Source organism: Salvelinus fontinalis, chromosome 24, assembly GCF_029448725.1.
Source record: "Salvelinus fontinalis isolate EN_2023a chromosome 24, ASM2944872v1, whole genome shotgun sequence".
Classification (NCBI taxonomy): Eukaryota; Metazoa; Chordata; class Actinopteri; order Salmoniformes; family Salmonidae; genus Salvelinus; species Salvelinus fontinalis.
Genome location: NC_074688.1, coordinates 11,813,217 through 11,827,828, shown reverse-complemented (window position 1 = coordinate 11,827,828; position 14,612 = coordinate 11,813,217). Strand labels below are relative to the sequence as shown.

Genomic DNA, 14,612 nt, shown 5'->3' with positions numbered 1-14,612 from the left:
CTACACCTCGATTAGGATTATAGAAATTCTCATTATTTAGTTTAATGATTTTCAATTTGAGGGTGATATTTCGATATAGCCTACACTTTCTCATTCTGAACTTCTAACACGAGAGGGACAGGTGTGGTTTCATGACAAAGATCAGAAGAGTAACTGCTCACCGATTCGACAGCTCCAACGCAGTTCCACCGCCAACAACACCAAAACATCGGCTATGTGGGTGTCGGCTATTGCCGGTTAATTAACGCTTGATCTGATTGAATCTAGGCCTAAATCTGCTTCCACTTCAGAGTTTCCTTTTCAGTGTGGCTTTTATATTTTATCAATAAACCTTAGAGGGGGAAAGGAAGTATGGGTGTATATTCGTGTGTGTGCATGCCTGCGTGTGTGTGCCTCTGTGCGTGCATGCATGAATGTGTGAGTGTGAGTTTCACAGTGAGTTTGTGCTTCCTGACAATGTGCAGAGCCGTGCTATGCAGGAATGCTGAGCCACGTTGTTTTGACATGACACTGGCCCTTTAAATTCTCTGGGTCAAGGGGTTGGATCAAGTAAAGGTGTCCAATCCCTGTAAACAAGGTTTATGGAGGTGTGGATTATAATGATTACACCACAGAGATGTGTTGGGAGACAGACATGAATAGGAGCTCTTCCTTTCTTCAAAGGTCCTGACCTCTTCTCTGTGTACACCATGGTGTGTAGACAAAGTAGCGCCCGCATTCATAAAGTGCCTCAGAGTTACATTGCTGATCTAGAATCAGTTATGCCTTTCAGATCATAATTAATATGATTATATGGGCGGGGGGGGGGGGGGGGGGGGGTCTGATCCTAGATTATCACTTCTACTCTGAGAGGCTTTAAGAATATGGGCCCAGGCCTGTCAAGGGTTTAGCAAAAGGCCTGCTGGTCCAGGGTCAAGTCCAAGTTAGGCCATCATCACAGACCACTATGGCTGTGTTTGCACAGTCAGCCCAATTCTGATCTTTTTCCCACTAATTGATCTTTTCACATCATATCTTTTTCAGAGCTTATCTGATCGGTCAAAAGACCAATTAGTGAAAAAAGGTCAGAATTGGGCTGCCTGTGTAAACGCAGCCTAAAACAGACTCTTCAAGACCAGAGGTGCTCAACACTATCAACACATGACATATTCACTTTCATAACATATCGATACCGGACGCTTTTTGCTACACACTGCAAGTCTGAAGGTGTCATATCGTAATTTAATCAACCTGTTGTTGCAGAGAATTTTCCTGCGCAGCAGGAAATGCAAATTGTAGTGTGGTCGAGGTTTAAAAAGGTCAAATTAAGATAGTATATCTGTAAACTGTGTAGGTCTTGACCGGAATTCACATTTGCCAGCCACACCCCCATCATAATCAGAAAATGATGATACAATGAAATCATACATGCTCCAGATGTCTGACTGAGTGAAATGGGAGGAAACACAGGTTGGACTGGGTTCTGCTGATGTTGGATGTGACATTACAACTTCCAGCTGGGTGGAGAGAACATTCCATTGTCCTATAGAGCCTGATTGATGCTCGCTCACTCCTTATTAAACCAACTATTGACAGCTTGCCATCTATATACAGTACAGTACTGGGAATAGATCAATCGCAAGTACCATGATAGAGACTTTTGTGATCAGGGGTGTCATGTACTCTAACAATCTGAGGGGGCATAAAGTACGTGAAGATGGCTGGGGGGTGGTCCAGAGGGGGACTAGGCCTGAAAGTTTTTTCCCGAAATCTAGAGCCATAATCATTACGTTTAATTCTATGTAAAAACAAATATGTATTTTTCTGCATACCTAAGCATACCTCTTGAGCTGTCTGTATCCTCCTGACTGGTGTTTTTTTTTAAAGAAACTAGTATACTTCTCTGCTAAAATCTGGGTAAAATAATAAAAGGAATGGCATTCTTATTCAGAACATTTAGTTATTGCTCGCTTTTCTAAAGTCGACCAACCTTGCCAGCAGGCATGCCAGCTAAGTTAGTTATAGACAAGCTAGCTACTCTAACTTGATTGATAGCCTGAAATGGCTTCTTGGTAGCTAGTTATGAGGTTGGGAACCTATCTGGGCTAGCTTAACCCAACTTCATAAAATTGTTGGTGGTTAGTAGTATTAGAGTTATTATATATATTTTGTTAACAGGACAAATCTGAGGGGGCACGTGCCCTTGTGTCCCCTATGGGCAAGACAACTCTGGTTGTCGTGGTGATATAAGGAGAGCCATCCCTACTGTATAAGGCGGCTCCTTGCAAAAAAAAGATTTATGCATGATATTCCATGATTACCGTAGTATGACGAGATCTTTATATAATATTTCCCCAACAATGTGGAACAACATTACACGTTATGAAAGGGCTGACAATCCTGCTATGCTTGGAGAAAGGTCAGTGGACATGAGAAACTTACGTTTGGTGCATTTCTGAGTCTTGGGTGAAACGGTCCATCCGTGGCAGCACCTGTTTCCACATACGTTAGTCCTGCAGAGAGCAAGGGAGACAGACAGACAGACATCATATTAAAGATATCAGAGTTTATAGGATCAGATCACTGCAGCAGTTAGGTGCAGATTGTGACCAAATCGTCCCTGGCATTTCTAACACAACAGCCCATTTGTTCCTCGAGGCCAATATTATTAGCCAGATAACCATCATTTTGTGCAAAAAAATCCAAGTTAGACAGGCCCACAAAGCTAAAAATAGACCAGCCCAACTGGCATTTGCCCGAAATCCCAATGGCAAGTCCGCCCCTGGCAGCAGTTATCACAGTACATAGTTTAGGCTGTCTTAAGTGAAGGTTAAGCTTAAAGACAGGAACCCCACACACAAAAATCACAGACACGATGTAACAGTCCTGACCTATTTATGTTAGTTTTTATGTGTTATGGTCAGGGCATGTGTTTTGGGTGGGCAGTCTATGTTATCTGTTTCTATGTTGGTTTCGGTTTGCCTGGTATGGCTCTTGATTAGAGGCAGGTGGTTTGCATTTTCCTCTAATCAAGAGTCATATTTAGGTAGGGCATTCTCACTGTTTGTTTGTGGGTGATTGTCTCCTGTGATGTCTTCGTTATGTTCGATGTATTCACTTTTGGAGCTGTTTGGCTGTTCGTTCGTTTCGATGTCGTCTGTTGCCTGTTCGTGAGTTTACGTTTCAGTTTTGTAAGTTTTGAAAGTGTTTGTTTTTTCGTGTTGCCATCATTATTCAGTTTTGTCGTTTTGTTATTTTGTAGTTTGTTAAAGTGTTTGTTTTCGTGTCATCGGTTTTCGTTATAAAATAAAGATGGCATATTTCCCTGACTCCGCATTTTGGTCCGAAGATCCTTCTCTCCTCACCTCTTCCGAGGATGAGGAGAGCGACAGCTCTTACAGAATCACCCACCAAAATACAGAGACCAAGCGGTATGGGAATGCTCGACGGAGCAACAAGGACTTTTGGACTTGGGAGGAGATCCTGTCTGGTAGAGGACCCTGGGCGCAAACTGGGGAATATCGCTGCTCTCGTGAGAAGAGTGAGGCAGTCACAGCCCAGGAGCGGTGGTTTAAGGAGGCAGCTAGGAGACGTGGATGGAAGCCGGAGAATCAAGCTCGAAACCGGAATTATGAGGGGACACGTCTTGCACGGAAGCCCGAAAAGCCCGTGAGTAACTCCCAAAAATGTCTTGGGGGGGGGGCTAAAGGGTAGTGGGCCAAGGGCAGGTAGGAGACCTGCGCCCACTTCCCAGGCTAACCGTGGAGAGCGGGAGTACGGGCAGACACCGTGTTACGCAGTAGAGCGCACGGTGTCTCCTGTACGTGTGCATAGCCCGGTGCGGGTTATTCCACCTCCCCGCACTGGTAGGGCTAGATTGGGCATTGAGCCAGGTGTCATGAGGCCGGCTCAACGCGTCTGGTCTCCAGTGCGTCTCCTCGGGCCGGCATACATGGCACCTGCCTTACGCATGGTTTCCCCGGTTCGCCTGCATAGCCCAGTGCGGGCTATTCCACCTCGCCGCACTGGCAGGGCGACCGGGAGCATTCAACCAGGTAAGGTTGGGCAGGCTCAATGCTCAAGAGAGCCAGTACGCCTGCACGGTCCGGTATTTCCGGCGCCACCTCCCCGCCCCAGCCTAGTACCTACAGTGCCTACATTACGCACTAGGCTACCAGTGCATTTCCAGAGCCCTGTTCCTCCTCCACGCACTCTCCCTATAGTGCGTGTATCCAGTTCAGTGCCTCCAGTTCCGGCCCCACGCACTAAGCCACCTGTGCGTCTCCTAAGTCCTGTACACACTGTCACTTCTCCCCGTACTAGTCCTGAGGTGCGTGCCCTCAGCCAGGTGCCACCAGTGCCGGTACCACGCACCAGGTATAGAGTACGCTTTGAGAGTTCAGTGTGCCCTGTCCCTGCTCCACGCACTAGTAGGAAGGTGCTTATCATTAGCCCGGTGCCTCCAGTTCCGGCACCACGCACCAGGTCTACAGTGCGCCGTATACGGCCAGAGCCATCCGTCTCCCCAGCGCCATCTGAGCCATCCGTCTCCCCAGCGCCATCTGAGCCATCCGTCTCCCCAGCGCCATCTGAGCCATCCGTCTCCCCAGCGCCATCTGAGCCATCCGTCTGCCAGGAGCCTGCAAAGCCGCCCGTCTGCCATGAGCCTGCAAAGCCGCCCGTCTGCCATGAGCCTACAGAGCCATCCGCCAGACAGGAGCCGCTAGAGCCGTCAGCCAGACAGGAGCCGCTAGAGCCGCCCGCCAGACAGGATCTGCCAGAGCCGCCAACCAGACAGGATCTGCCAGAGCCGCCAACCAGACAGGATCTGCCAGAGCCGCCAACCAGACAGGATCTGCCAGAGCCGCCAGCGAGCCATGATCAGCCAGAGCCGTCAGAGAGCCATGAGCAGCCAGAGCCGTCAGAGAGCCATGAGCAGCCAGAGCCGTCAGAGAGCCATGAGCAGCCAGAGCCGTCAGAGAGCCATGAGCAGCCAGAGCCGTCAGAGAGCCATGAGCAGCCAGAGCCGTCAGAGAGCCATGAGCAGCCAGAGCCGTCAGAGAGCCATGAGCAGCCAGAGCCGTCAGAGCGCCATGAGCGTCGAGAGCCGTCAGCCTGCCATGAGCGTCGAGAGCCGTCAGCCTGCCATGAGCGTCGAGAGCCGTCAGCCTGCCATGAGCGTCGAGAGCCGTCAGCCTGCCATGAGCGTAGAGAGCCGTCAGCCTGCCATGAGCGTAGAGAGCCGTCAGTCTGCCATGAGCATCGAGAGCCGTCAGCCTGTATGGACCTGCCAGAGCCGTCCAAACAGGACCTGCCAGAGTCCTTCAGCCGGGATCTGCCCCTTGTCCCGGTGTTGCCCCTTGTCCCGGTGTTGCCCCTTGTCCCGGTGTTGCCCCTTGTCCCGGTGTTGCCCCTTGTCCCGGTGCTGCCCCTTGTCCCGGTGCTGCCCCTTATTCCAGTGATGGTCCTTATCCTGGTGCTGCCCCTTGTTCTGGTGCTGCCCCTTGTCCCGGTGCTACCCCTTGTCCCGGTGCTGCCCCTTGTCCTGGTGCTAGCTGTTTATTTAGGGGAAGGTAGTGTTAGGGTGGGCATTAGAAGGGGTAGAAAGAAGAGGGGAGTGACTATGGTGGTATGGGGACAGCGTCCTGAACCGGAACCACCACCGTGGTCAACTGCCCACCCGGACCCCCCCCTGGACTTTGTGCTGGTGCGCCCGGCGTTCGCACCTTGGGGGGGGGGTACTGTAACAGTCCTGACCTATTTATGTTAGTTTTTATGTGTTATGGTCAGGGCATGTGTTTTGGGTGGGCAGTCTATGTTATCTGTTTCTATGTTGGTTTCGGTTTGCCTGGTATGGCTCTTGATTAGAGGCAGGTGGTTTGCATTTTCCTCTAATCAAGAGTCATATTTAGGTAGGGCATTCTCACTGTTTGTTTGTGGGTGATTGTCTCCTGTGATGTCTTCGTTATGTTCGATGTATTCACTTTTGGAGCTGTTTGGCTGTTCGTTCGTTTTGATGTCCGTTCCTGTTCGTGAGTTTACGTTTGTCCATGTAAGTTTATGTTCAGGTTCCGTTGTACGTCGTTTTGTTATTTTGTAGTTTGTTAAAGTGTTTGTTTTCGTGTCATCGGTTTTCGTTATAAAATAAAGATGGCATATTTCCCTGACTCCGCATTTTGGTCCGAAGATCCTTCTCTCCTCACCTCTTCCGAGGATGAGGAGAGCGACAGCTCTTACACACGACTGCTTTATACCACAATTCAAGGTCATGAATACAAAATAAATCACTAAATTTGATCACAAAAAGATCTAAACACCGTCCTATTTTCACAACTTCCTGGATATTCATAAAAAACTACTTGGGGCCCCCAGAAATGTACTGTTGCTTCAGTGTGAAACAGTTAATACCTCCTTGTCTTTACACTTGCCTTTGGACGTAATAGATTCAGTTTGTTTAATAAGGGAGCTATGAATATGAATGAGGGGCCATGGTGTGGTTGCCCGGGGTGAGAAGGGCCTCTGTCCATCCTGTGCACAATGCATGACAGATATTGTGTTCCCACACTGGTCTGGCCGTATCTGTCTGTCTCTGGGCCAGCCGCTTGCCCCCTCTGCTCCACAGATTGGGTAAACAAAACCGGATTAAGGGTCCTCTGCAGAGTCTCGTTTCTGGGGCACCCGCCTGTTTATCCAGGGGGCTTCTGGGGGAAGAGGCAATTAGCATGCCAACACAAGTCACGGTGACGACGCCCTCTTCAAAGTGACAGCTCAGCGTGACCCGCGCCACCGAGCTCCCCTTATACCTCCTTTGTGGGATTTGCTAATTAGTTACAGTTTTCTGGCTTTATTGTGTGTTTGCAAATAGTGGGCCAGGAGCCTCTTCCAAAAGGGTCTGACTGGGGTCTGCAAAGTAGCAGAGGCAGGGCCCCTATTCAAACCCAGCAGTGAACTCACCCAGAGGAAGGTGAGCCTGTCTGGAGACTGAATGACCTTTGACCCCAGGCCAAGGTGGAGGCTAATTCAGCAGATGTCACTGCCAAAACAACCTGTCAGACCATTGATCCGCCGGAATTACAACTATATCAACGCTAAATTGCGGATCTTTCCGTTTGGACACAATCATGAAGACATTCTGTAAAGGATTTTTTAATTGTCCAGCAACATCCAATCGATCTCAACAAAAGATGTGCAAACTTCCTAACCAAACCCAAACCTAAACAGGACTGTGACAGGCATAGCATTGTTCTCTCTGACTGACAGTTCCCTTCAGTGCAGGTCTTGAGAACTGAACACCACCCGAGTTCTTCCAACTATGAAGACGGGTTTTAGATACCAGCTAGTGGATGTGTCAACATTTGCACATGGCCTCATTCAACAGAGAGGGCATGGGTCACATGACGGAGGTCCTATATGACTAGGCACAGGGGAAGGGGTCAGCTGGCGATGGGATGAGTGCCGTTCATTCGGTGCGGTCAGCGCCTCCTCCTCCTCCCTCCCGATCTGACAGCTGAATGCAGAAACCACTGAGACAAGGTGGAGGGGTTGCTTTCACCCCAAATAGGGAGTTGTGAGCAGCGGTGGTTGTGGAATGGAAAATTACTGGATGTTTTTTGTCTCTAGTCGAGTCTTAACGCGGTGCTGACACTGCTTTAATACAGTAGAATAATCCCCAGCCCGTGTTTACAGAACTAAGTGGAACCTGTCGTCTGGGTGGAGGAGCCACCCCATTAAGAGCCTGCATACTCACACTGCTCCCATCCACTGCCATAGGCTATCCATCTTTCTATCTTCAACCTTTTCTTCTGGTGACTGAGCACCGATTCTCAAGTGCCTGACTCTTAGACTTGGGCTTTCTATCCTCTCATCTTTGAGGACTTATTTTAAAAGGCTCCGACTGAATGCTGATTCTTTAGTTCTAGGGTCTCTCTGATCTAGAACAGGACCCATGTTCTGGAACACGAGAGACTCCAAGAGGAGCTTCTGCATTGCGGCATGTGTTGCGTTAGGGCCTATAGCCTGCCGTACAGTACAAGCACATAATACTGCAATGTTTCAGAGGAGCTCTGTGGCTGTGAATAAAAAGGCTCACACAAAGAGAGCCTTAGTTACAGTCACACTCTATAGGCTCACCGCAGCTCCGCCAAGTCAATTCATGCTCTTGTTCTAGCAGAGTTCAGGGATTTGTCCCACTTCCCTCCACTTCACCCCCGTGAGAAGATCAATAATATATTTTACCCTCTTAAATGACGTGGGGTGCTAAAGATCCTCATCAAAGAGGCTTTGAAGCGATGCCAGTTTCCGGGGAAGGTCGGTCGTTCACCTAAGCCCGGGTTGAACTGCTGAACCCCCCCCTCGAGTAGAACCACGACAGTGTTTATTTTGGACATTTAGCCAGGCTCCTTCTGTGCATTGGGGCTAAATAGAGCAGAGTGGGACTGTCATGGCACCCAAAGAGAATTGGCCTGTTGGTGATAAATTAGTTGTGTGTACTAATTTATCTCAATTGGTGAAATGTTTTTTCACTGACTGAAAACATATGAGTTGAGGCATCCAAATAATCCAAATAAGGCAGCCTGGAAAAGGGGAAGTAATGATTAATCCTATTAATTGCTTTGAGAGCTTGTATACTGTGTTACGCTCATGGTATTACCAGAAGTACCGTAATGTACTAATGCAATGGGATAATCAAAATTCCTACCCTAGCTTTAAGGATCAACATTTCCTCTGCAGGTCAGGGGAATACTTCACCGGATGATGTGTTGAGTCTCTAATCTGGCCATAGTTCAGAAAGTGGCAAACTCCATGAACTTTGCTGTGCATGAAGTGCCATTTCCCAGTCCGGTGTGATTTGACTTTGGGTCCATTTATCACTTGTTGTCATGCACTTTAATCAAAGGTGCAGTCAAGTCGCATATATTTTACATCGACAACTCTTATGTCAAATAGAATTATTTCTCACAATCCAAGAGGGACTTGTGCAAACATACATACCTGTGTACATTTCTAGGATGGAATGACATTGGATTGTGGTCTACCATTTTGATGGATAATTGAAACAGATAACTTGAAGTAGGCTACCCATCAGAAAGAAATGTACGTCAAAGCACAAGTCATTATTTTCTAGTAGCCTGACTTTCCAGATGACAATAATTGACAAGCCATTAGACAAAATAATAAACCCCCAAATGTGTACCGTCTGTGTGTTTATGAAACTATCAAACGACAAAAGGACACTGAAACATGGTCTAATTCTCTATACTATAGGCTACGTTATGTGGGCTATTGTAAAACACCTGCTTTTGACTGTCGGGTTCCGGAGTTGGAAGCTACATTTATCACTGGCTACTCACCCATTTAACTGAAGTGTCACATTAGTGGCGTATTTCCAGTACTTCTTTCCATTAAAATGGTACTGTTTCTGTTTTAACTTGGGTTTTGAAGTCGTAGTCATTTTCCACTGAGTGTGATAAACTTGATAATTCACGGTCGCGTGGTGGTACCTGCCCGCCGTTCGCCTCTGCAGCCGCTGCATCTCGTGCCCTTTATGGGCTGAACGCCTCACTAGTATCCCAGAAGATTTCGAAAATGTAAGAAATACAAGACATGTCACCCCAAGAAGGAAAAAGTTATATCTCCTGCTTGACATCTTTAGAGGTCTCTTCTGCGTTACAAATCGACCCTATAAATAATCCAAGAGCAACGGAATTACCAGGAAATTGTTCAAAGAAAAATACAATTTAGAAACTAAGAAATATAAAACATTTTATGCAAAGGTGAGCCAAAACAAAACAATCATATACAATTTGAGCACATGTCTTAGTTTTGCCTATTTTTGCAAATGCAGTTAATAGGATAGATCATTGACTTTTCAAATAGAAAATAAACTCGACTCTTCAGACTCCACTATTAGTTATTGCATTATTCGTAGTCTACCCCATTAGAAAATGGTAAAGTCGGTTTAAAGTTCGCCTTAAAAACTTTGAGCCAATGGGATAGGAGTTTTAAAATATAAGAACAGCACAGCCAATCAGATATGTGTAGGACCAGCGCATAGACATGGAAATAGAGGGGTGACCACCACAGCCTGCTTTTGAATTTGAAATAGGACAACAATTTGCAAATGTGCAGAGGTGAAGGGTATTCAAAAAGCCACTAGATGGCAGCAATGGTACAGATATGCAAAGTAATTGTGGCAAAGGACAGTTTCTGATTGTATAATTTTTCATGCTTGATAAAGGTTCTGTTTCACCAGTAATGACAAGTGAGACAGTGATCTGAAATACTTGAGTAATAATATGACTGACATGTAAAGTGAATGAATCAACTGTCTTTGTTTTAGCCTAGTGTATGTTTTTGGCGGAGTCGATATATTGCATTTTGCATGATGCAAAACTTAGCGTCATGATGATGTGGCAAGTGACACTTCGCTTCTTGAAAATTCTACATCTTGAAAACTTGATTGCTGACATGCAAAACATATTGGGACTGTATGAACAGTGGACTAAATTCATTTTGAGTCGTTTTTTTCTTTAACGTGAAACTGGGATGTAAATTAACGCCTAGGTACCAGAGAAATTACAATGATAAATACATCTTGCAGGGGGATAATTGAATATAGGATAAATGCCCATGAAACTATTCAGCATGGGGACATTCACGTTGCGGAGCAGTCAGAGACTGTCTCAACCCAGCCCTCAATCACATGGCCTCTCATAGTTTCCCTCTAGGTCTTGTTCAGATACTTCGACACTGGCTTAAAGTGTGAGTAAACATTTGAAGTATTGTAGGAAAGTCCAAATACACTGAGTGTATAAAACAGTAGGAACACCTGCTCTTTCCATGACAGAATGACCATGTGACTCCAGATGAAAGCTATGATCCCTTATTGATGTCACTTGTTAAATCCACTTCAATCAATGTAGAGGAAGGGGAGGAGACCGGTTAAAGAAGGATTTTTGAATGGGCAAGACAAAATATTTAAGTGCCATTGAACAGGGTATGGTAGTAGATGCCAGGCACACCGGTTTGAATGTGTCAGAACTGCAATGCTGCTGGGTTTTTCACATTCAACAGTTTCCCGTGTGTATTAAGAACGGTCCACCACCCAAAGGACATCCAGTCAACTTATAATGTTTTTATAAATTTTTTGTTTAAAAAAAAATGTTTTTTGTAACCTTTATTTAATAACTAGGAAAGTCAATAAGAACAAATTCTTATTTACAATGACGGCCTACCCCGGCCAAATCCTAAACCAGACAACATTGAGCCAATTGTGTGCCGCCCTATGGCACTCCCAATCACAGCCGGTTGTGATACAGCCTGGAATCGAACCAGGGTCTGTAGTGACACCTCTAGCACTGAGTTGCAGTGCCTTAGACCCCTGTGACACTCAGGAGTGGGAAGCATTGGACTCAACATGGGTCAGAATCCCTATGGAACGCTTTCGACACCTTGTAGTCCAAGCCCCGTTGAATTGAGGCTGTTCTGAGGGCAAAAGTACTGCAAATAAGGTGTTCCTAATGTTTTGTACACTCAGGTTAGATAGGGAGGGCCTCAGCCTGGCACACTATGGCAATAAAGTTTTTGCAGCTTTAGAAACCTAAGACCCAGGCCTAAGTCTAAGCTTAGAGATATCCCAGTTCCCTTTTGATGTGACATGTGACTGACATTGGACTAAATTAGGATATTAGAGAGGAAGAACCTCTAATCTCATGGTTGCCACAATCAGCCACAATCCCATGCATGGTGTAGATAGCACCCGTGGGGGTGGATTAGGGGTAGCTAGGGGAACTGAAGAGCTGTAACCATTGGTTAGAGAGAAGGGTCATTATCAAACCTCTAATGTAACTGATTATCTTAGACTCCAACTACAATCATCATCACCCAAACACCCCTTCCCCCATCTCTCGATATTAACCTGAGCAATCAAAGCTAGCTTCATTATCTTTGTCAGGGCTGTTTTATGCCTGGGAGATTCCCCGGCCTGCCAAGTGCTCTGCCTGTAAGACTCCACATTCCCTGGGGCCGTGGACATGCACTAATGAAGACAGTGGTGGAAATAGTGAATTACCCTGGGATATCCTACTGAATGTAACTTATATCGCTGCAGGCTCCATCTTTCAATGGCTAACAATCAGTGGAGCAAAGCAGGCCTTTGATCTGATTGATAAGATGGAGGCCAATGGGCCATATGATAGGATAGGCATCAGTACTAGCATTTCAGTGGCACATTGACATTTCTTTGTGTAATCATACCATTAAGTCAATTACATTCAGATTACGTTTCACTTCTCCCATGACTGAAGAAGGCCCCTGCAACAACGATATATTTTATTGGCCATCTTGGACCAATGAGATCTCTATGACTTCAGATCCAGCTAGCTGTATGAACTATGGTAAAGAGGGAGGGAGTGAGTTGAACCGCAAGCAAATGTACGTAGCATGGAGTTCCGTGAGTCTCTACGGTGTACACACACCCACTCCACTATTGGTATGCACAGAGGCATCTTTATTCTCTCTGTGTTCTGTTCCACATGAGTGCCTTACTTAGTTTAGCCTTTCTTTCCTTTCTCTTCCCGTTGAAACATGGATTTTTGTAGTTGCAAGCTGGGATAACTGAGCAGCATTTTGCTCGAGGAGAGTTTCAATGTGCAACAGGCTTGATAGGGGTAATGATGCAGATGGTAATTGTGAATGAGTGAGTTTGAGATTGTGTATGCGGCGTGTAGTGTCTGATCGCATACATCATATGGTTGTGTACAGGTCGTGGTGCATGTGTGTGTTGGGCTGTGGGTGGTAGCCTCGAGCCACACAAACGCTAGGAAGTTTTTTTCTACTCTGGCTTTTCATAAAACATTATCTTATTGATGTAATTTATGCTGGATCTTGAGCTACGCCCACAGCTTGGAATAGAAGTGATCAACATTGAACAAAAGTGCCTCTTGGGAATGTGCACTACTGTACTGTCAAATTCTGTGGAAAGTTTGCTACTTTGAGGTCTTGTTACCTCTAACATTAATATGATACATTGCATTTGGAAAGTATTCAGACCCCTTGACTTTTTCCACATTTTGTTACGTTACAGCCTTATTCTAAAATGGATTAAATTGCTTTTCTCCCTCATCAATCTACACAAAATAGCCCATAATAACAAAGTAAAAACATAAGTATTCAGACCCTTTACTCAGTACTTTGTTGAAGCACTTTTGGCAGCGATTACAACCTCGAGTCTTCTTGGGTATGACGCTACAAGCTTGGCACAACTGGAGTTTCTCCCATTCTTCTCTGCAGATCGTCTCAAGCTCTGTCAGGTTGGACGGGGAGCGTCGCTGCACAGCTATTTTCAGGTCTCTCCAGAGATGTTTGATCTGGTTCAAGTCGGTGCTCTGGCTGGGTCACTCAAGAACATTCAGAGACTTGTCCCGAAGCCACTCCTGCGTTGTCTTGGTGTACCTTCGCCCCTGTCTGAGGTCCTGAGCACTCTGGATCAGGTTTTCTTCAAGGATCTCTCTGTACATTGCTGTCTGTACGATGCTGCCACCACCATGCTACACTGTAGGGATGGTGCCAGGTTTCATCCAGACGTGAAGCTTGGCATTCAGGTCAAATAGTTCAATCTTGGTTTCATCAGACCATAGAATCTTGTTTCAGATGGTCTGAGAGTCTTTAGGTGCCTTTTGGAAAACTCCAAGAGGGCTGTCATGTGCCTTTTTCTGAGGAGTGGCTTCCGTCTGGCCACTCTACCATAAAGGCCTGATTGGTGGTGCTGCAGAAATGGTTGTTCTTCTGGAAGGTTCTCCCATCTCCACACAGGAACTCTGGAGCTCTGTCAGAGTGACCATCGGGTTCTTGGTCACCTCCCTGACCAAGGCCCTTCTCCCCCAATTGCTTACTCTAGGAAGAGTCTTGGTGGTTCCAAACTTCTTCCATTTAAGATTGATGGAGGCCACTGTGTCCTTGGGGACCTTCAATGCTCCAGAAGTTATTTGGTACCCTTTCCTAGATCTGTGCCTTGACACAATCCTGTCTCGGTGCTCTATGGACAATTCCTTCGACCTCCTGGCTCGGTTTTTGCTATGACATGCACTGTCAACTATGGGACCTTATATGGACAGGTGTGTGCCTTTCCAAATCATGTCCAATCAATTGAATTTACCACAGGTGGACTCCAATCAAGTTGTAGAAACATCTCAAGGATGAACAATGGAAACAGGATGCACCTGAGCTCAATTTCGAGTTTCAAAGCAAAGGATCTGAATACTTATGTAAATAAGGTATTTCTGTTGTTTGGGGTATCTATCTCCCAATTTCCACTCTCTGCAGGTTCTCGGGCCTCTCTGTCTCTTTCCAGATCAGAAGCTTCAGGGGCTTCTACCAAGGTATGACTGTAGGGAGGACACTTCAAGGAGCAGAGCCATACCATCACAGGTCCGTCTGATAGCCATTTGAATTACACAAACTTAAAGCCCCATGTATTCTTTGTAATTGTCTTTTTCTTTTTTTCCTTGAGCCTCCTTTGGCCCTTCAAATGCTCAGTCTGATCGTGCGGGAGTTAGGAAACACATTTGAAGATATTTACATGCACACCCCTGATTGGCTGGTCTAGAGACCACCCACGTACCCAGATATACAGT

General features: G+C 46.3%; 1 protein-coding gene across 2 annotated transcripts in view; it reads right to left on the bottom strand.

Moving 5' to 3' along the window:
• Positions 1-9,931, bottom strand: part of LOC129821917 (latent-transforming growth factor beta-binding protein 4-like) — a 76,519-nt gene extending 66,588 nt beyond the window's left edge. For both annotated transcript variants that reach the window (XM_055879655.1, XM_055879656.1), the window contains exons 1-2: positions 9,330-9,931; positions 2,422-2,492 (exon numbers count right to left, since the gene is read on the bottom strand). In XM_055879655.1, coding sequence (XP_055735630.1) covers positions 2,422-2,492; positions 9,330-9,625 — 367 coding nt within the window. In that variant the 5' untranslated portion in view covers positions 9,626-9,931. The remainder of the gene's footprint in view (positions 1-2,421; positions 2,493-9,329) is intronic.
• Positions 9,932-14,612: the final 4,681 nt, after the last annotated feature.